Raw genomic sequence first — 23,468 nt, 5'->3', positions numbered from 1 at the left:
AAATAAAATTAAATTTGCAAAACTAAGAAGGCATTGTAAATGTGAAGAAACATAGTATGATTATAAAGCAAAGTGTAACACATAACAGTATAGAGTTATATATTTTATACATTGCAATTTTTCTACTAAAGACAGTTTAATATGAATGATATATACATATATATGCATTTTATTATTTAGTACCTAGTTTCAAAAACAATAAGCATATTAGAAAATTAAGGTAGTCACACACTGTATTTATGTACATTTAAGCAGGAAAGTGAATGGTGATTTAAAAGTCAGCAAAGAAAATCACAGAAGGAGAAAATATGATACAACCATCACTTCATAAGGAAAGAGCGAAAAACCATATGGGACACAAGTTTATAGCCAGAAAACAACCTGACATAGAAATGGACGAATTACTAGAAAGACATCTCTGAAGAGGGATTATAACTAAGTTTAGGCATTCATAATCATGTGAAGCATCTTATTGGGTTACTTGTTTGTTAATATAAATATGATGTTGATAAAATAGCTTTCTTGCAATTTTATTATCAGAGTTCATAAGTACATAAACAAAACAGTTTTTCACGTATATTTTGGATATTTTTTAAAAGAAATTCTTCATATGAGTTGCATCTTTCTTAACAGCTACTATTGTTTCAATTAATATTAGTGTGAAATCTCATAATAAACTATTTTGTAAACAAGAGTACTTCAAAGAGTCCACCTAAGACTTCTAATTTCGTTCAGGTAAGAGAGCGCACCCAGCATTCACAATTCTCGTGCAGCTATGGCATTTCTTTCTTTAAATAACATATATAGAAAATTATTTTATTTTCCATATAATAAATCAAGGTAAACACTCAATTTATACTAGCCTTTAATCATGTAGTTACAGAATTCCACATAATCTCGAACTCACCCAATCCTGAAAATTTCTATCACAGTTTTGATAAAGTGCAAGGACTGGCATATGCCACTGTATTTTATATCTTGTATTGATGGCAATTAGTTCAGTAGAATTAGGAAAGACTGAAAACACAAATATAAGATTATGGCCTTTAACCACACACACACACACACACACACACACACACACACACACAATCACATATACATATCTGGTTATACCTTGATTATCTAAAACAAGCATGACTCAATTGACCTAGAATTTTCAGTTAAGTATTTCAAAAGACAACAGTCACTATTTTCTGGTAGTTCATTGAGTATAAATCACTGTAAATGTACAGTGACTTCTACTAGGTATCTTTAATAACTGACTTGAGTAATTGCTTTCCTTCTACATTTATCCATTGTATAAGGGAAAAAATGAGCACATTCTTTAGTTTGATTCCCGGATAAAGTTCACATTTTCTCAAACCACTAACGTTATTGTAATTAGAACTCCCCCTGGGTCTGACTTACATTCAATGTCAAGATGCATGCTCCTTTGGTGCCCACCAATCCTACTCGCAGCCTCACAGTCATATCTCCCCGCGTCCGTTAACTTCACATCTCTGATGTGCAGTGAGGAGTGTCCATGCTGCCCTTTGACTTCGATGCGGCCATCTGGGCTCTGCACACAATCATTCAGAAAAGTAAGTAAGTAAATAAATAAATAGATATAAGCAACAGTTTTCTTGTGTGGTTGATAAAAGAGGCACAAGTTCATCATGTTTATCGTGTGGCCACACCAGTGAACATATGCTGACTCAGCTTCCCGTTTCCACGGTCACCTGCTGCAGGGTACTGACATTTAGGGTGCCCTTTCACACATAGATCATCAAACATATTTCGTTATCTTTTTGCTATTTTTTTAATCTTTTTTTCTCTTTTAGGGAAGATTTTTTTTTTCTTATAAAATACATCCTGACTACAGTTTCTCCTCCTACCTCTCCTAGTTTCTGCCTACATCCATTCCCCTCTCTATATCCCCATCTCCCTTAGAAAAAAAGAGACACTGGGAAAGTTCCCAGACAGCAGAGCTATACAAAGAAACCCTGTATTGAAAAACAAAGAAACAAAAAAAAGAGAGGAAGAAAGAAAGAGAGGAAAAGAAAGAAGGAAGGAAGAAAGGAAGGGAGAGAAAGAAAGAAAGAAAGGAAGGAAGGAAGGAAGGAAGAAAGAAAGAAAGAAAGAAAGAAAGAAAGAAAGAAAGAAAGAAAGAAAGAAAGAAAGAAGGAAAGGGAAACAAAATAAATTAACAGTTTTCTAAAAGAAAACAATAAAGCATAACAAAACAAAATCTCAGCTAAAACAAGAAATCAACAGAAGGAAAAGAACACACACAAATGAAAGACCCACTCATTCACAAACTCATGAGTCCCTTAAACAATAAACTGAATGTTTATATTTTTGGTTGTGAGCCTAGCCTTTAATGGCTGAGCCAATTCCTAGTAACCATTTTGGGAGGTATTTCTTTCTTTTTTTTTTTTTTTTTTTTTTTTTTTTTTTTTTTTTTTTTTTTTTTATTTTTATTTTTTTTTTTATTTTATTTTATTTTTTCTTTTTAGTTACATTTTCTTAACTCCGTGTCCCAGCTGTATCCCGCTCCCTCATTCCCTCCCCAACCCCACACTCCCTCCCTGGTCTCCTCCCTGCCCCTTTCCAAGTCCCCTGATAGGGGAGGACCTCCTCCCCTTTCATCTGTCCCTGTTTTATCAGGTATCTTCAGGGCTGGCTGCAAAGTCCTCCTCTGTGGCCTAACAGTATATGAAAGAAGGGAAGTTAGTATGATATGGAAAGGATAGGAGCTCTACAAGGACCAAATATATCTGGGCACAGGGTCTTTTCTGAGACTGAAACTCAACCAAGGACCATCTATGGATATAACCTAGAACTTCTGCTCGGATGTGGCCTGGGGTAGCTCAGTAACCAAGTAGTTTTCCAAAGTAAGGGGGACACGGACTATTTCTAACAGGATCTCAAGGGCAGGCTGTTTGACACCTCCCCCCAGGGTATTTCTTTCTTAACAAGCATTTCATTCCAGATGTAAGTTAGTGTTTTATGACATTTAGGGTACTCATATGCCTTGTATTTTACTGAACAAATATAATTGAACATAGTCATGGAAGGTACAGGAAACAGAACCACTCACTGACTTTGGGACATCACCTGGAATTTTAAAAACAAATTTATCCTTTTGTTTACCTAAAACAAATAAACAAACAAACAAATAAAATGAAAGATATGATATATACAGTGAGGACCAGGTACAGACCCAGACCCATAGAGGCCCTGTGCTTGCTGCTTTATTCTCTATTTATTTGTGAGTGATTTCTTAAGTGAGTAAATTTAAAATAAATGTCTAAACATTTGTGAAATTTTATCATAATAATTTTAGTATCATCAGAATTCAATTATATCAAAATACTTCTCAAGCTTTTATTCAGCATAAAATTGATTGTGGGGCAGGGTAAGATTCTTGTTTTATATTATTATCAGTGTATTGTTATGTAAGCATATACTAACAACTTCCTTGGAATATATATTTTAAAAAACAATCTTTTTAAAGAACTTTCATAATGATTTTTACACAAAAAATATACTTTCTGACTCATAAATAATAGTAAACTATAGTTTAAGGAAATAAAACAATTACCAAGTTACTTAAACTGAAAAAAAGAAAAAAAAAACAGCAAAAAACAGGAAATCATGTAATTTAAAAAGAATTTGACAACCAAAAGTAAAATAATACATTTTCTTCTTTCTCTTCTTCTTATTTTATTGTTATTACTATTGTAATAAAAATAGTAATTGTTATTACTATTAATTACAATTTATTCAAAGTGTATCCTGGCTGTAGCCACCTACCTCATCTTCTCCTAGTCCTACCCCCCTCCCTCTTCTCCCCTGAATTCCCTCTCCTAATCCACTACATTTTGACCCTAGCCCATCAGGTCTCATTAAGACTGTCTGGATCCCTTTTCTTTGTGGCAGAGTAAGGCCACCTTGACATAGGGAAGTGATCAAAGAGAAGGAAACTGGGCTCATGGGAGAGATAGTCCCTGTTCCCCTTACTAGGGAACCCAAATGGAGACTTAGCTGCCCATGGGATACAACTGAGCAGAGGGTCAAGGTCCTCTCCATGATGGTCCTTGGTTCATTCACTCAGCAGTCTCTGCAGGCCACCCTGGGCCAAGTGTTTTTTGGCTCTCTTGGTTTCCTTGTGGAGCTCCTGTCTCCTTCAGATCTTTCTATCTTCCCCTTCTTCAATAAGATTCCTTGCACTCTGCCCAAATTTTGGCTATGAGTCTCAGCTTCTGCTTCCTTAACCTGTTGAATATTTGAGAGGCCCTTCGTGGTAGGCTTTTCTCCTGTTCCCTGTCTTCTCCTATTTCCTGTGTCTATCCTGTTTGCCTTTCTGAATGAGGTAATCCTGATTCACTAGGGTCTTCCTTGTGGTTTAGCTTCTTTAGAACCATAGATTTTAGTATATTTATCCTATATTATATGACTAATATTAACTTATAAGTGAGTATATACCATGTATCTTTCTGCTTCTGGGTTATTTCTCTTAGGATGATCTTTTTTAGTTCTATCCATTTGCCTGCAAATTTCATGATTTCCTTGTTTTTAATTGCTGAGTAGTATTCCACTGTTTAAATATACCACACTTTTTGTATCCATTCTTCAGTTGAGGGACATCTGGGTTGGTTCCAGATTCAGGATATTACAAATGAAGTTGTTATGAACATAGCTGAGCAAATGTCCTTGTTGTTTGTTTAAGTACCTTTTGGATATATGCCAAGGAGTGGTATAGCAGGATCTTGAGGTAGCAGTCTTCCTAATTTTTTGTCAAAGAAACATTATGAAAGCTTAAATCACACATTGATCCCAAAACCTTGTTAATGGGAGACTTTAACATTCCACTCTCACCAAGGGACAGATCATCTAGACAGAAGCTAAAGAGGGAAATAATGACAATTGCACGGGTCTTAAATCAAATGGACCTAATAGATGTTTACAGAACTTTTTACCTAAACACAAAAGAGTATACCTTCTTCTCAGTACCTTATGAAACCTTCTCCAAAACTGACTATATAGTCGGGCACATAGCAAGCCTCAACAGAGAAGATTGAAATAATTGTTTGTATTATATCAGACCACCATGGTCTAAAATTAGTCCTCAACAATATCAGAAATAACAAAAGCCTGCATACCCACAGAAACTGAACAACTCTCTACTCAAACAGGTCAGGGAGGAAATAAAGTAAGTAATTAAAGACTTCCTAGATCTTGAAAATGAAGGTACCCTAACCTGTGGGACACAATGACAACAGTGCTAAAAGGAAAGTTAAGACCACTAAGTGCCTTCTAGGAGAGGAGCATGTGGGGAGGGAGAGAAGGGAGTGTGGTTAGGACTGGGAGGAGAAGAGTGAGGGAGCTACATCCAGTTTACAAATTGAATAAATTGTAATAAATAAATAAATAAATAAATAAATAAATAAATAAATAAATAAATTTGAGACATTTCATACAAGCATCTTAATAGCACACCTGAAATCATTAGAAATTAAAATAAAAACAGAAAAACCCAAGAGTCGCAGACGGCTGGAAATAATCAAACTAGGGGCCGAAATTCATAAATTAGAAACAAAGAGAACAATTTAAAAAAAAATCAATTAAACCAAGAGCTGGTTCTATGACAAAATCAACAAGATAAAGAAACCCTTAGCCAAACTAACTAAAAGATAGAGAGACACTATCCAAATCAACAAATTCTGCAATGAAAAAGGGAACATAACAACAAACATTGAGGATATCCAAAGAATTAGTAGGTTCTATGTCAAAAACCTCTCGGCTACAAAATTTGAAAATCTGAATGAAATGGACAATTTTCTTAATAGATTTTATCTAGCAAAGCTGAATCAAGATCAGATAAATAAATTAAATAGTCCTATATCCTCCAAGGAAATAGAAGCTCTCATCAAAAGTCTCCATCCAAAAAAAGCCTAGGGCCAGATGGTTTCAGCAGAGTATTCTACCAGGCCTTCAAAGAAGAGCTAAGACCAATACTCCTCAAACTATTCCACAAAATAGAACCAGAGGAACATTACCAACCTCATTCTATGAGGCCACAGTCATCTTGATACCTAAACCGCACAAAGACCCAACAAAAAAAGAGAATTCCAGACCAATCTCACTTATGAACATTGATGTAATACATTTCTTATACAAGGTAACTAACTCCTTCTCCACAGTTCCAAAAGGATCTATTGAACCTTTGCATAGAAGAGCTCAAGTCTGCAGTACTAGACTTCTTTCAGTACACTTGCTTTTATTGGTTTCCATGGTGCCTACAATAGCCCAATTTTCACATGGTTTCCTGTCTCTGGCTACTTTTTAGACTGTTCACACAACCCCCTTGTTTTTGAGGCAAACCCTGGAAGCTTTCTGTGTTTTATAATCTTTTCCGTCAGCATACTCCACCACTTATGATCCCTGCCTTGTGCATATCTAAACAGATGATTTTCTCTACTATTTTTTTTCTCCAATTCCCTCTCCACGTTTCTCTTCAGAAGAAGTTATCTCACTTCATGAGCATGGACATTTGATTTGCATCCCAAATCAGCATGAGTATGCTTAGATTCTTCACTTTGTTTTGATATGAATTATATGTGGTACCCCAGCCTTTCTTATTGATGTAATTACAGTGATATTCCCAATTCCCAGCAGGTACACAAGTCCTGGATTATCTCCTCCAAACAGCTGTGATATTTGATTATCATTCCATGATAGAAACCTTTGACACGCCCTATATACCATCAAAAGCTTGGCCTTAAATAGGTTTTTGGAATTTAATCCATTAATGAATGTTCTAAATGTAGACCTATCTGAGGCTGTCACCTTCCTCAGCTATCACCTTTGTTCCCCAATAACTTTATTTCAATCAGTCAGTCTGCTGTATGTGAAACTTTTCAATCTCTACTTGAAAGGTATTAATATGTGTCTCTTGGTTTAAGAGGGAACAGGTACATTTTTAGGTTGAATGTTACACAGAATGACTTTCAAACTGTGCAAAACACATGGATATACTTCTTATGCATTTCTAACCAAAACCATATCAAATGCAGAAAGCATTTCTTGTGTTCTTAGGAATATTTTTATCAGCATTTTTTATTTTCATAACTTCATGAATATTTCATCTCAGCTTGCTGTATAACTGCAAATATCATCACTTCCCAAGTAAACTCCAATCCTTCAGCCTGACAGTTAAGGACCTCCATGTATTATCACCTTTCTGTCCAAGCACATTTTACAGTTTGAATACCATCAACCTGAATTATTTCAAATTACTTTTACTGTCCTGAATATCCTATGCTTCCTCTAAGTATTTACAGATCTTTGTCTCAAACTTTTTCACCTTTATTGCTTACAGCATCCATATTCACACTGCAAGATTCTCCTATCTTTTAGTTTATTGACCAGATTCCATTTACTATTAAAAATAGTCTTGATTGCCTGGAAAATGAGTACAACACTTTTGATCCATGTTTCATTCAAATTTCAGAGCCTATAAAATACACTAAAACTATAATTGAATAAATGTGAAAATTTTCAGTTTTGTTTTATGTCCATATACCATACAATAGTGCTTACAACAGAAAAACATTTCATAATATTTTTGTACATCAGATTAAGTTATCATAAAAACTTACAAGTGCCCAACTAGAAGAATATTTCTGTTGTTATTTGTTATTCATTAAAACCTTGCACTGGGCTTTATTAGAATGCAGCAACACGTTGGATTGTTAGCAGCGCAAAGGATGCAGCTGGAGAGGTGATTAAGCAGTCGAGAGCACTTTGAGCTTTCCCAGATGGCCCAGGTTCAAGTTCCAGCGCCCACATTACTACTCAAAATGGTCTGTAACTGTAGTCCAGGGGACATAACCAGCTCTTTGGTCTCCACAAGCACTACATGCACACGGTTCACAGATGAATCAGGCCAAACACCAGTATATTATTACATTACATTATTACATTGCTACATTTCATTGTTCATCACGTCATTTTATAGGGAATGTTCAGATTCTAATTGTTTCTTAAAAAGTGAATGGATTCTCTTTTTATAGTCCATAGCAGATCATATAGAATGTGACTTGAAAAACCCTTGCTCTATGCTGGTAACAAAAACCCAATAGTGAAAATGTTGCTTTTGAACTTTATTATTAAAACATTATATACATTTTGTAAGAAAAAAAAACTTGAAAATATACAGTTGGAAACTAAGCCATTTTCAGAATTAACTTCAGCTTTGTAACGTTCACTGTGGGTATTTGACTAGAAGACCAAAGTCAGTCCTTCCTATATCTGACATTCGAAAGGACATCTCTCTCTCTTTGTTCTACAAAAAGGCATTACACAAACCTAAAAGAAAATTCATTTATATCTTGGCTTTGATTCAACACTGCCTGAAGATTCATTTAAGACATCTGATATTTGATTGTGACAGGCTAATGGGCATTTTAGCAACCTATCTGGTACTTCCAGGTTCTACCACTGAATTAAGTAAGATGATTAGAAAGCAAAGTGTCTGCCTGTACATTATCATTGCTGTCCTTCATTGAAATGAACTTCCTGCGCTTCGATTCAATGTTTCATTCCTTGCCCTTCTAGAAAGTCAGTTTAAGAGAACCTTATTGTGTAGCAGTTTAATAGTTCTATAAAACTCCTACAGGTGGAGCTTACTTAGAGATTAATTCAACAGTCCACTACTGAATAACTGCAGAATAACCATACTCTTGATTTACTTCAAAATTTAATATTTTCCTAATTGTCACTATAAATCAACTGAAATTATGGAAGTACCCTTTCCTACAAAAATATTTATATTTATGTTGTTATCTGACCTTGGCATTTACTGTGAAGTTAGATTCCATGTGTCTCATACAGAAAATCTGAGAGGACAACTAATATGCTCTTCTCCCATTTTGTATCATGTCGTTAAAAACCTTTAGTGCGTTCAGTCCTGTTTCTTATGTATGCATGTGTGCTTGTTTATTTATTGCAAAGATCTTAAAATAGAGCCCAGCCTGACTTTGAACTCTGGTTCCCCCTGCTTCTGCTTCCAACCTGCACCTGTTACAGTTATGCCGTCTTTTGGAATTTGAGAGCTCTATGAATCATGCCACCCACTCAACAACGCTGGGCTTTCTTCACCTAATCTTTGATAAACATAATTTTCACATACAGTGTTGACCAAAGAATGGAACAGGCTTTATTATTAGTGACATTCTAGCTTAATAAAGAAGACATATTAATTTTTTAAGTATAATAAAAATAATAAAAATAATTTTACCATGAGAACACCACAATTTTATTTAAGAATTAGGGAAGAATTTGGTAGGATCAGATTTATGATGGTAATTTGTTGAAGTTGAGTAAAGAATTCAAAACTGATGCCTCAAGGACATACAAGAGAACTGAATGAACTCTACAGGTTTCACAGGAGAGGGAAGACATCAAGACAAATCTTTCAATCCATGCAGCTGAGAAGAGTATCTGCCATAGAAACAAAACAAAACAAAACAAAACAAAACAAAAAAAGGAAAAGAAAAATATGCAGAAGACCAGGCCCAATTATATGTGACTGCTGCTAGCCTCATTTCTAGTAGGATTGCATCTATATTCATGTCAATTAAACTCATCTTCAAATATTTAGACATAAAAGCAAAGCAGAACTACAAAATACATCAGCAGGAACACACTCCAAAGCTTATTACCAATGAATTGTCTAATTTTAAAAAATTATATGAATATTTCATTGACAAGTTCTAGTAGTTGTACCATGAATTTTAAGCAGAAATATTCTCTTTGTTCTGTATAAGATCTCTGTATGCTATTAATATTAATTTTCTTTCCTCTTGGTTCCCTCTATGCTTATTAATTTTCTTTTTATTTTCATTTCACGAAGTGACCTTTTGTGTAATTACTTTTCATCTTAGAAGCATAAATATATGTGATAAAGGACAGTAGAGGCAATAAAAATCCCTAACACGATTTTTCATAGGGTTTAGTACCATTTTCTTTGCCTTTATTTAGAATCTTTTCCCTTATATTTATAATCAATAGTTTACTAAAAATGTAAGAAACATAATATTCTATAACAAATAATACTTCTTTGACACAATTCCAAATTTTAAATATAATACTAGCTGTATGGCAATAATATGTGATTATGGAGCTCTCAAAGACTTTTTCTATGTGCGTCACAATGTCCACCTTGAGTTAAACTACATCTTAGTGAAGACATGTTATAGACACTATGCTGGGTTCTGAACGTGTAAAAATGATCAAGTAGAGCAAAGGCATTAGACTCCCAGGCTTAAGACTTGGAGGAAAAGATAGCAAATAACAGTCCATACTAGTATAGGCAATACGATAACAACTACAGTGGTTTGCAAATGGCAGGAACACATCATGTAGGTATTGTTTGTCAATGACAAATCAGACATTTACAGGTGCCATATAAAGTGAAATTAATGCTCCATGTTTAAAATTGTCATAAATTTCAGGGTGACTGATCAGAGCACATTAAACTAAACCTGGAGCTCTTTAGAATTGTACATCCCCCAAATTAGCCTGGACTAAGTAAAAGAGTTGGAAAAATGGAAAGAAAGTAAAAGGTACAAGCCTAAACTTGAACGAGAAGACAAAACAATCATTGAAATGATGTAAGTAAGCCCAGTGAAGATGATGAATCCTCCATAAAGTGGAGGCAGTAAAAGAAGTATCTCAATTCCTGGAACTATGATAAAGAATCTACAATGCTGAGTGAAATAACATCACAGAAAATGCCTGACATCATTAACCTTCAAAAATGCCTATTACTCTGTATATCCCACCTACTGATAAGACTATAATAAAAGGATATGCTTCCAAATGCTGGTTAGGACATGCAGAAGATACTGGATGTACCACACATTGTTCATGAGGATGGAAAATGGTGCAGGCATGTTCAAGAAAGACAGTGTCTCAAACATGTAAACAAACACTAGTGATAATTTCTTTGCTTATAATCCAGTGATAACAAAAGCCAAAACAAAGAAAAAAGGGGGTTTTCTATATTTTCAGGATAATAATCCATCAAATAAAGTATTTGTCAATAAAAGGAACTAATTATACCTATCTCAGGAAAGAAAAATGTAAAAACTATTAGTCCAAGAGAGAGAAGGCCAGAACAAATGACATATAATGAATGATTCTTCTTTAGTTAAGATTTTACTGAGAGTTGATTTGAAAAAAAAACAAAAATCTAATAATGGTTTGGAGGGCTTTGATCAGAATCAGAAGTAGAGGGCAGAAATGAACACTGATTACATTGAAGATTATCTATTTTTCAGAAAATCATAAAATATTTTTAGGTCAAATTAATAGTTCTGTTGCGTGCTATCTTAGTTATAGATGAATAGCACTTTCAAAGGATAAATACCAGGGGAAAAAGTTTAAAAGTTTTTTTAAAATTTTTATTTTTTATATTAATTATAGTTTATTCACTTTGTATTCCAGCTGTAGCCCCTTCTATCATTCCCCCCAATTCCACCCTCCCTCCCTCATCTCCTCCCATTCCCCTCCCCAAGTCCACTGACAGGGGAGGTCCTCCTCCCTTTCCATCTGACCTTAGCTTATTAGGTCTCATCAGGAATGACAGCATTGTCTTTCTCTGTGGCCTGGTAAGGCTGTGCCCCCTTCAGGCAGAGGACAACAAAGAGCCAGCCACTGAGTTCATGTCAGAAACAGTCCCTGTTCCCATTACTAGGATACCAACTTGGAGACTGAGCTGCCCTGGGCTACATCTGTGCAGGGGTTCTAGGTTATCTGCCATGAATGGTCCTTGGTTGGGGTATCAGTCTCAGAAAAGAACCCTGTGTCCAGATTTTTTTGGTTCTGTTGCTCTCCTTGTGGAGCTCTTGTCCCCCAAGTTTTTTAAATATGAAAGAATACATAAGCAAGAACCTGGAAACAACCCAGATGTGCCTCAACAGAGGAATGGATACAGATATTGTGATACATTTACACAATGGAATATTGCTCAGCAATTAAAAACAAGGAAATCATGAAATTTACAGGGAAATGGTGAGATCTAGAAAAGATCATCCTGAATGAGGTATACTGGAAGCAGAAAGACACACACAGTATAGACTCACTGATAAGTGGATACTAGACCTATAATATAGGATAAACATACTAAAATCTGTACAGCTAAAGAAGCTAAGCAAGAAGGATATCCCTGGGTAACATGCTCAATCCTCACTCAGAAAGGCAAATGGGATGGCCATTGGAAGAAGTAGAAAACAGGAAACAGGACAGAAGCCTACCGCAGAGGGCCTCTGAAAGACTTTACCCAGCAGTGTATCAACACAAATGCTGCGACTTTTAACCAAACTTTGGGCAGAGTGCAGGGAATCATATGAAAGAAGGGGGAGATAAAAAGACCTGGAGGGTGCAGGAGCTTCACAAAGAGAGCAAAAGAACCTAATATTTGGGCATGGGTTTCTTTTCTGAGACTGATACCCCAACCAAGGACCATTCATGGAGATAACCTAGAACCCCTGCTCAGATGTAGCCCATGGCAGCTCAGTATCCAAGCAGGTTCACTTGTAAGGGGAATAGGGACTGTCTCTGACATGAACTCAATGGTGGACTCTATGACTACCTCCACCCCTGGCCATACCAGGCCATAGAGGAAGACAATAAAGCCAGTCCTGATAAGACCTGATAAGCTAGGGTCAGATGGAAGGAGAGGAGGACCTCCACTATCAGTGAACTTAGAGAGGGGAATGGAAGGAGATGAGGGAAGGGGGTTGGGATTGGGAGGGAATGAGGGAGGAGGCTACAGCTGGGATAAATCTTAATTAATATAAAAATATAAAAATTTAATTAAACATTTCACATACATGAGTAAGAGGGATTATCTTTTAATCTGCAACGATCATTCATAATTTTTGGTGAATGAGAAAGTACCAAACACCTGATGATCTTATCATTTGAAGTTCTCCAAGTCAACATGCTAACATGCAATGTATTAAATTAGGAATATTAGGATTGGCTTCTTTGTTGCTTGATAAGTTTGTGAGGCAAAGAATTCTTGACTATGATTATTATCTCAGAGGTCAGGAAAACTGTACAGAAGAGAAAGTAGAAAAATTCTTTGAAATTGTTTCTTTATTATTATTATTATTTACAATTTATTCGCTTTGTATCCTAGGAGTAGCTCCCTCCCTCATCTCCTCCAGATCCCATCCTCCCTCCCTTTTCCCCCACTAAGTCCCTCCCTTAGTCCACTGATAAGGTAGTTCCTCCTCCCTAGTATCTGAATGTAGCCTATCAAGTCTTATCAGGACTGTCTGGATCCTCTTCTCTTTCTTCCTTGCCAGAGGGAGGTGATCAAAGAGCCGACAACCAAATTCTTGCCAGCGACTGCCCCTGTTCTCTTGCTAGGGTATCCCCATGAAGACTGAGCTGCCATTGGCTACATCTGAACAGGAGGGCTAGGTCCTCTCCATGAATGGTCCTTGGTTGATTCACCAGTCTCTGAAAGCCTCCTTGGGCCCAGGTTTTGGGGGTCTGTTTTTCTCCTTGTGGAGCTCCCCCCAAAGTTTGGCTATGAATCTCAGCATCTGCTTTGATACCTTGCTGAATAGATTCTTTCAGAGGCCCTCTGTTAAAGGTAGAGAGATTTTAAGAGCCAGTTGAAGTGGAAGCTAGCAAGGAGAAAATATCTTTCATATCCAACAGAATATGTGTTTGTGAACTCATACTGTCTGAGGCAGCATGCACGGCCAAAAAGGAAAAGAGGAAAGCTTCTCCAAAGTGAAAAGAGGAAAGTCCTTGGATCAAGAGGCCCAGCACTGTTTAAAATCACAGATAAAAGGGTTGATGAGAAATACATTCATCCATGTTTATTTTAACACTAATGCCACAGACAACTAATGTAATCAATATCAGTGTCTATCACTTGTGAACAGATAACAAAACTGTGTGTATTCTGATTTGTATGTAGTACTATTCCTACATTTAAAAGACATATTGTCAGCTCCATCATATAAGGTAAATAGGAGCCATTAATGCTATCTAAAACACAGAATGCCAAGTATAACATGATGATTCGATAAAACTGATGTCACAAAAACTGGGAGTGAAATTCTGCTAGCCAGAGGCTGAAAGGTGAGAGAAAGGGAGACATGGTGATTGCTTGGTAATTGGACAATGCAGTTTATTGCATGATAGAAATGCTCGTGCACTATTACATGGTATGCTATAAATGAAAATCATAGTTTTTAACAAAAAAGATACTATTATAAGAGTGTTGTTTTTATAACAAAGGGGTAATAAATATTTGAATTCGTTAATACATGTAGTTTGACATACATATTGTGGAAAGTGTTGGAAACATTGTATGTCAACGTATAGCTACCTATTTTAGTCTTTTTTCACATGTCAGCAAATTCAATTTCAAATAAAAGCATATGAAAAATAAAAGTTAAAATGAAGACTCAGTATCTGCTTTGATACCCTGCTGGGTAGAGTATTTCAGAGGCCCTCTGTAATAGGCTCCTGTCCTGTTTCCTGTTTTCTCTTCCTTCCAATGGATGTCCTATTTGCCTTTCTGAGTGAGGATTGATCTTCTTACCCAATGTCTTCCTTCTAGCTCACCTTCTTTAGGTGTACAGATTTTTGTAGGTTTATTCTATATTGTATGTCTAGTATCCATTTATAAGTGAGTATATACTGTGTGTGTATTTCTGTTTCTGGAATACCTCACTCAGGATGATCTTTTATAGTTTCCACTATTTGCCTGCAAATTTCATGATTTCCTTGTTTTTAATTGTTGAGTAGTATTCCATTGTATAAATATACCACAATTTCTGTATCCATTCCTCCACTGAGAGACATCTGAGTTGTTTACAGGTTCTGGCTATTACGAATAAAGCTGCTACGAACATGGTTGAACAAATGTCTTGTTGTGTACTTGAGCATATTTTGGATATATGCCTAGGAGTGGTATAGCTGGATCTTGAAGAAGTGCTATTCCTAATTGTCTGAGAAAGCACCAGATTGTTATCCAAAGTGGTTGTACAAGTTTACATTCCCACTAGCATTGTATCAAAGCAGATACTGAGATTCATAAACAAACATTGGGCAGAGTGCAGGGAATCTTAGGAAAGAAGGAGGAGATACTAAGACCTGGAGAGGACAAGGATAGCAACAGAAACAAAATATCTGGTCACAGGGGTCTTTTCTGACTACTTCAACCAAGGACCATTCATGGAGATAACCTAGAACCTCTGCTCATATGTAGACCATGGCAGCTCAGTATCCAAGTGATTACCTTAGTAAGGGGAACAGGGATTGTTTCTGACACGTACTCAGTGGCTACCTCTTTGACCGCCTCCCCTGCATAGGGGAGCATTCTTGCCAGGCCATGGCGGAGGACAATGCAGCCAGTTTTGATGAGACTGGATAAGCTGGGTCAGATGGAATGGGAGGAGGACCTCCCCTCTCCTTGGACTTGGAGATGAGCATAAGAGGAGATGAAGGAGGGAAGGTGAGATTGGGAGGGGAGGAGAGAGGGGACTACAGCTGGGATACAAAGTGAATAAACTGTAATTAATATAAATAATGAAGAATAAACAGACTGAAATACTTTAATTGTCAGAAATTTTGAACTGACAAAGAAAGAACTTTAGCCATTCTGATGGGTGTTAGGTTTAATCTCAGGGTTGTTTTGATTTGCATCTCCCCGATGTCTAAGGGCATTAAGCAGTTCTTTAAGCGTTTCTCTGACATTCTATATTCCTCTACTGAGAATTCTCTGTTTAGCTCCTTACCCTATTTTTTAATTGGATTTCTTGATTTGTTGCTTTTTAACTTCTTTAGTTCTTTATAAATTCTGGATATTAACCCTCTGTCAGGTATAGGGTTGGTGAAGATCCTTTTGCAGTGTCTAGGTTTTCTCATTTTGTTCTGACAACAGTGTCCTTTGCTTTACAGAAGCTTTTCAGTTTCATGAGGTCCCATTTATTGATTGTTGCTCATAGAGCCTGTGCTGTTGATGTTCTGTTTAAGAAGTTGTCTCCTGTGCCAATGAGTTCTAGGTTCTTTTTCTTCTAACTTATTTAATGTGTCTGATTTCACGTTGAGGTCTTTGATCCACTTAGACTTTAGTTTTGTGCAGGATGATAAATAGATAGTTTATAATGAAAGCTATTATAATATAAAGCAATGCACATTAGAAAATGCTGCAAAATTGGTTGCCTTATTGTACCTGTAGTTCTGTGTCAGTGCATAAATACATGCGTAAATGGATGAGATATAGGAGGTTTATGGTAAGATTTCCCTTTTTATCTGTGATTTTAAACAGTGCTGGTCCTCTTGATCCAAGGACCTTCCTCTTTTCATTTTGGAGAAGCTCTATACTCGTGTTTGGCTCGCAACTGTGCCTGTGCATGCTGCCTTAGTCAGTATGAGTTTAAATACACATATACTGTTGAGTATGAAAGATAGTATTTTCCTTGCTATCTTCCACTCCAAGGAAAGTCTTTATCTCTTTATCATGGGATAAAGTAAACCATACCACTAGCCATAGAAAAAAAATAAGTAAATTATGGATGTCATCAAAAACTTAAAAGCATCTACAATGTTTTAAAAATATTTTTATTATTATAATTTATTACAACTTATTCAATTTTTATCCAGCTGTGGCCCCCTCCCTCCTATCACCTCTCAATTCTACCCTCTCTCTCTTTTCTCCACCTATGCCCCTCTCCTAGTCTACTGATAGAGGAAGTCCTCCTCCCCTTCTACCTATAATATTTTATGTTTCTTTATCATATTCCTTCTTCTAAAGTTGTTTAAAATTGTATGTTAAGGAGTTTTGGGATGAATTTTTCCAGCATTGCATATCATTTGAGAGATGATGTAGATGAACTGCCAGCATTATTATCAGGAAAAGTTTGTTGAATAGTGCCTAGAGAATATGAAACATAAATTGCCTGAGGGAATCCAGATATCTTGGTATGTGGTAATGTAAGAATTAGCGTGTGTTCCTAGTTTGTTGGGAAATACTGAGTTGAAATATATCCACTAATTATAGTACAAGGCAGAATATTTTTAATTTTATGAAGGTGTATTACTTTGTGGTAAAAACCCTGCAGTGTACAATCTTGTAATGGTGATCATAACACCAGGAGCAGTTGTTTCTCGGAATTTAATAAGGGATAGGAAAAGTCATAATAAATATTTATTACCTTCTCATCTGTGGCTCTTAACAAAAACGTGCAACTGGACCACTTGGCAATCAACTGCTTCTGTAAACTTATATATGAGGTACAGTGTGTACTCAAATAAGATTTTAATTTGTATATAAACATAATTATTAATTCTCAAAGCCTATAAAGGCATATATCCATTCATATGGTTATTAAATGAATGCATAGACTTCCTACATTAATTCTAAGATTGTATTTTGTTGACATTTTAATGACTAAATTTTAGTCTTCTAGGTATAGTAAACTTCAAACTGATTTGCAAAGGTCTAAAAAGCCAGTATAGTACATTATTTTATTTACTGTTCAATCTTAAAATTGACTTCTTATTTTGGTTCTTAAATTATACTGGCCTGGACTTAATGTATAACAGATCTTAAAGAGTCTAACAGTCAATGTGAAAATTATCATAATTAACATATTTATAAAATTTAGTAGTCTATAATACTAACTTTGTTTAGCATTTAGAAGACTCAAGAAAACTAATCATAATTTGAAACACTAGTGTTATCATATTTATGATTCAAAATGTGGGACAATTTTTTGAGCTATATGTATATGACATGACAGTAAAATCTCCAGTATACCATTAAAGGAGAATTGTTAATTTTAGTTTGACTAAATTAATTTATTTCAACACTAGGAGAAGAAGAACAACAAGATTAAAAGGATTAGAAGAGTGGTGTATCTGTACACAAATATAAGGAATTGCACTGAGTTTTAAATTTCATGAGAGTATGAACAGTTTCTAGCAGAGGAGTTAAACTTCCTGGCTTTTCTGAAATGGATCAAGCCAGCTATTTTAATGAGAAAACTTTAAAAAAAATTCTTGAAATTTATTACCATAAATTGTTTGAGTCATAATGATACCTTTTTTTTTTTTTGAGAAGCTTTGAGGATGTTTTTTTATTTTATATTTCTTTATTAATTACACCTTACTCACTTTGTATCCTCCCTGTGGTTCCCTCCCTCCTCCAGTCCCAATCCCTCCCTTCCTCCATCCTCTGCATGCATGCCCCTCCCCAAGAGGAGAGCAACAGAACCATAATGATATATTAAATCAAGGAAACAATAAGTACATTTTGAGCAGAGGTTACATTTGAAATTTGCTGCAATAAGAGAAAAGATTGAATTTATTCAAGAATTTCAGACCATGTAAGGTGAAAGGAAAATATTGCAATTTAATGAGGCTAAGTCAACTAAGGAATGAGTGAGCAATGAAGAACCTTTCAAGATTGGAATTGATAGTTTTTTTTGTTGTTGTTGTTGGTTTTTTTGTTTGTTTGTTTTTTTAATAGAGAAATGGAGCTGTTCAGGGGTGAGGTCTAAGGTTGAAATTGACAGCTTTCCGAATCCTGTGGTTAGGTAAAGTACATGAGGGAGTTGTCATACTTAAAGATGGCCAGGTACATGGCCTTAAACAAGTGTCTGGTTAAACAGAGATCAAAAGTAGCTATAAGAGATTGGGAGACGATCTCAAGTTGTACTACAGAGCAATAGTAATAAAAACTGCACGGTATTGGCATAAAAACAGAAAGGAGGATCAATGGAACCGCATAGAAGACCCAGAAATAAACCCACACACCTCTGAATACTCGATTTTTGACAAAGAAGCCAAAACCATTCAATGGAAAAAAGACAGCATCTTCAACAAATGGTGCTGGTCCAACTGGATGTCCACATGCAGAAAAATGAAAATAGATCTATATTTATCACCCTGCACAAAACTAAAGTCCAAGTGGATCAAAGACCTCAACATAAAACCAGATCTCTAAATCTGTTAGAAGAAAAAGTGGGGAACAGCCTAGAACTCATTGGCACAGGAGACAACTTCCTGAACAGAACACCAACAGCACAGGCTCTAAGAGCAACAATCAATAAATGGGACCTCATGAAACTGAAAAGCTTCTGTAAAGCAAAGGACACTGTCATCAAAACAAAACGCCTGCCTACAGATTGGGAAAGAATCTTCACCAACCCTTTATCTGACAGAGGATTAATATCGAGTATATACAAAGAACTAAAGAAGCTCAAAAGCAGCAAACCAAGTAATCCAATTAAAAAATGGGGAACAGAGCTAAACAGAGAATTCTCGACAGAGGAATATCGAATGGCAGAGAAACACTTAAAGAAATGCTCATCCTCATTAGCCATCAGGGAAATGCAAATCAAAACGACCCTGAGATATCACCTTACACCCATCAGAATGGCCAAGATAAAAAACTCAAGGGACAACACATGCTGGAGAGGTTGTGGAGAAAGGGGAACCCTCCTCCACTGCTGGTGGGAATGTAAACTGGTACAACCACTCTGGAAATCTATCTGGCGCTTTCTAAGACAATTAGGAATAGTGCTTCCTCAAGACCCAGCTATACCACTGCTAGTTATATACCCAAAGTTTGCTTAAGTACACAAAAGGGATATTTGCTCAACTATGTTTATAGCAGCTTTATTTGTAATAGCCAGAACCTGGAAACAACCCAGATGTCCATCAACGGAGGAATGGGTACAGAAATTGTGGTATTTTTACACAATGGAATACTACTCAGCAATCAAAAAGGAGAAAATCATGAAATTTGCAGGCAAATGGTGGGATCTAGAAAAGATCATCCTGAGTGAAATATCCCAGAAGGAGAAAGACAAACACGGTATATGCTCACTTATATAGACCTATAAGATATGATAAACACAATGAAATCTATACACCTAAAAAAGATAATCAAGAGAGCAGACATGGGGTAAGATTATCAATCCTCGTTTTGAAAGACAGATGGGATGCGCATTGAACATTGACAGAAGTCTACTGAGTGCATTTGAAAGACTCTAACTAGCAGTGTTTTCAAAGCAAAGACTCATGACCAAACCTTTGGCAGAGTACAGGGAATCATAAGAAAGAAGGGGAGTTAGTCTGATGAGGAAAGGATAGGAGCTCCACAAGGACCAAATATATCTGGGCACAGGGTCTTTTCGGAGACTGACATGCAACCAAGGACCATGTATGAATGTAACCTAGAACCTCTGCTCAGATGTAGCCTGTGGTAGCTCAGTAACCAATTGGTTTCCCATAGTGAGGGGAACAAGGACTATTTCTAACAGGAACTCAATGACTGGCTCTTTGGCCTCCCCACCCACCAAGGGAGGAGCAGTCCTGTTAGGCCACAGAGGAGAGCTTTGCAGCCAGTCCTGAAGATACCTGATAAAACAGGATCAGATGAATGGGGAGGAGGTCCCCCCTATCAGTGGACTTGGCAAGGGGCACGGTGGAGATGAGGGAGGGAGGGACTGGGAGGGAATGAGGGATCGGGACAGGGCTGGGATACAGAGTTAATAAAATGTAACTGATAAGAAAAAAATAAAATTCAAAAAAAAAAAAGAGATTGGGAGAAATGTAAGAGAAAAAAAACAAGAAAATCCAAGAAAAAAAACATACTTCAATAAAACAAGTAATAACTTAATCATTAGTACTTCTCCCCTCCAATGAAAAATAAGACCTGATGGCTCACCAATAGGCTTAAAAAGAAATGTACTAAAAATATTAGAGTTTGAGTGAAAACAGCATCATCAAAGCCTGACTGGAGTGTGTTTAAAAGAAAACCAGAGCAAAAAATGTAGATGTAATGATTTTAAACTATGTTTAATTGAAAAGAGAGATGCAGTATGGTATTACCCTGAATTAGAATCTTTGTATCTACAAATAAATTGATTTATCTATCTCTAATAAATCTATCTAATTTTCTTTCCATTTATATACCATGAATCTATATTCATACAGAATATGGATTTCTAGATGGATAGAAATTTTTAACATTTATTGTGATGTCAAGAGCAGATGATCTAAAAATATTGATAAGAATTCATTACTTTGCCTATCATATCATGTGTCCTAGTTTTTTCTCTAATTATATATTCTTTTTTAAATTATTTTTTTATTTTTATATTAATTACAGTTTAATCATTTGTATCCCAGCTCTAGCCCCCCTCCCTCATTTCCTCCCAATCCCACTCTCCCTCCCTCATCTCTTCCCATTCCCTTCTCCAAGTCCACTGAGAGGGGAGGTCCTAATTACATATTCTTGAATTTAAAAACTGCTGTTTTCTATAGACCTCATTTACAAAGTGCTTTTTTTATGTACACTTTATTTTTATTAAGACTCCAACCATCTTCTCATTTCTCCATCCCCTACACAGCCATATTGAACCTTTCTATTAACCATATTCCTTATCTCTACTTTCATTCTATCTGAATTCATTTATTACATCCTTCATCAATACATCACCTCTGGTGGCCTGTTTCTAGTTTTCTTGCTTCCACATCAAGAACATTTTTGAAATATTCAATAAATAAATGGAAAAAAAATAAGTGCTAGTGAGAGATGAATTACTGGTGTTCATGGTCTATCTAGAATGAATGTTTATAACTAATGGGAACTTATATTAATATAGTACTACTTTTCTAACATTATTTTTGTTTTCTCTGTAGCTATATTATATACCATATAGCATGACTATTATCAAAAAGTAACAAATACTCATGATGGTTTAGGAGAAAAGTGCAACGTTGACAGAAATGTAAATGAGTACAACTATTATGCAGAAGAAAGTAGAGGTTTCTAGAATAACTTCAAACAGACAGGCCATCCTTCTAGGTGGATATCTAAAGAAAATGAAATGGTCAAATGAAAGTAACATTTCGTTCTGATGTTTATTCTGGCAGTATTCATAGTAGTAGATATTTAAAAACTACTTAACAGTGGACTGATGGAGGAAAGAATAAGAAAATGTGCTTTACATACACACAGTGAAAATTTGGACATAAAGAAAAAAAAATCAAATCCTGCCATTTGCAGCAAAACAACAGAACTGCGGGGATTTTATGCAAAGTGGAGAAAGCCTGGCAGAGAACAACAAATGCCTCATGTTTTCTTTCATAAGAGAAGCAGTAAATGTTACGATTAGTTTGGAATACTGATTCTTGGAGAATGGGGGTTGCCAAGGTATAAAGATAGTTTGGAAAAGAGGTATAAAAGTCAGACAGACAGGAGTGAATAAATCTGATGTTTGTACATTAATAAGGTCAAATACAATTTTAGTAGTTCTCAACATGTAGATGTGAAAGCTTTGAGGGTTAAATGACCCTTCAGTTGGGGTAGCCTAAGACCATCAGAAAACACAAATATTTACAATAGGATCCAGATACTAGCAAAATTACAGTTCTGAAGCAACAGCAAAAATACTGGCATGTTGGGGGTCACCACAACAAGCAGAACTCTATTAAAGGGTCTTAGCATGAGGAAGGTGGAGAACCACCCTAAGCTATCAAATCATGCATTAAGACCTTGAGGCTCCAAATAAAAAAGGGGCACTAGAAATGCCTGTTGAGCCCAATTTTTCAGTGTGTGCTTTATAGATGTGTTGAAATATGATATTAAATTCCACAAATAGGTAAACTAATGATATGCACAAATTATGGTTTAAGAGGAAGAAGCCAGAGAAAATGTGAGATGAATACTGAGAACACAAAGAACTCATTTCATGTTATGACTCATAATTTTAAACAGACCATTTCAAACAATTGTGAGCTTTTCTCTGGCTAAGTTTAGCTGTGCGATCATCCATTGAGAATAGATATAGTGCTAAATTTAACCAGGATGAATTATGTCTCATAAAGAATGCAAAGACTATTCAACCAAGGACCATGTATGGATATAACCTAGAACCCCTGCTCGGATGTAGCTCATGGTATGAGAGTGGGTTCCCTAGTAAGGGAAACAGGGACTGTTTCTGACATGAACTCAATGGCTGGGTCTTTGACCTACCCTCCTTCCCCCAAAGGGAGGAGCAGTCCTGTTAGGCCACAGAGGAGGACTTTGCAGCCAATCCCGAAGATACCTGATAAAACAGGGTCAGATGAAAGGGGAGGAGGTCCTCCTCAGTCAGTGGACTTGGAAAGGGGCAGGGAGGAGATGAGGAAGGGAGGGTGGGATTGGGAGGGAATGAGGAAGTTGGATACAGCTGGGATACTGAGTTAATAAACTGTAACTAATATTAAAAAATAAAAGAAAAGAATGTAAAGACTGTGTAGTATATATCTAAAAATGATGATCTAATAAAAGATAGATTTTAAAATGTAAAGAAAGTGACAATGTAGAAAAAGTGAACCATAAAAAATACCTGCAAAGTTAGAACTAGAATGTACCTTCATAAATGACAGAA

General features: G+C 36.0%; 1 protein-coding gene across 1 annotated transcript in view; it reads right to left on the bottom strand.

The window, feature by feature from the left end:
* Ncam2 (neural cell adhesion molecule 2) overlaps window positions 1-23,468 on the bottom strand; it is a 319,248-nt gene that overhangs the window by 118,510 nt on the left and 177,270 nt on the right. Inside the window, exon 9 of the mRNA XM_055617845.1 lies at window positions 1,411-1,561. Coding sequence (XP_055473820.1) covers window positions 1,411-1,561 — 151 coding nt within the window. The remainder of the gene's footprint in view (window positions 1-1,410; window positions 1,562-23,468) is intronic.

Source organism: Psammomys obesus, unplaced genomic scaffold (genome assembly GCF_907164565.1).
Source record: "Psammomys obesus unplaced genomic scaffold, mPsaObe1.curated_primary_1811, whole genome shotgun sequence".
NCBI lineage: Eukaryota > Metazoa > Chordata > Mammalia > Rodentia > Muridae > Psammomys > Psammomys obesus.
Note: the sequence above shows the minus strand (reverse complement) of the source record. Positions and strands in the feature narration are given on the sequence as shown.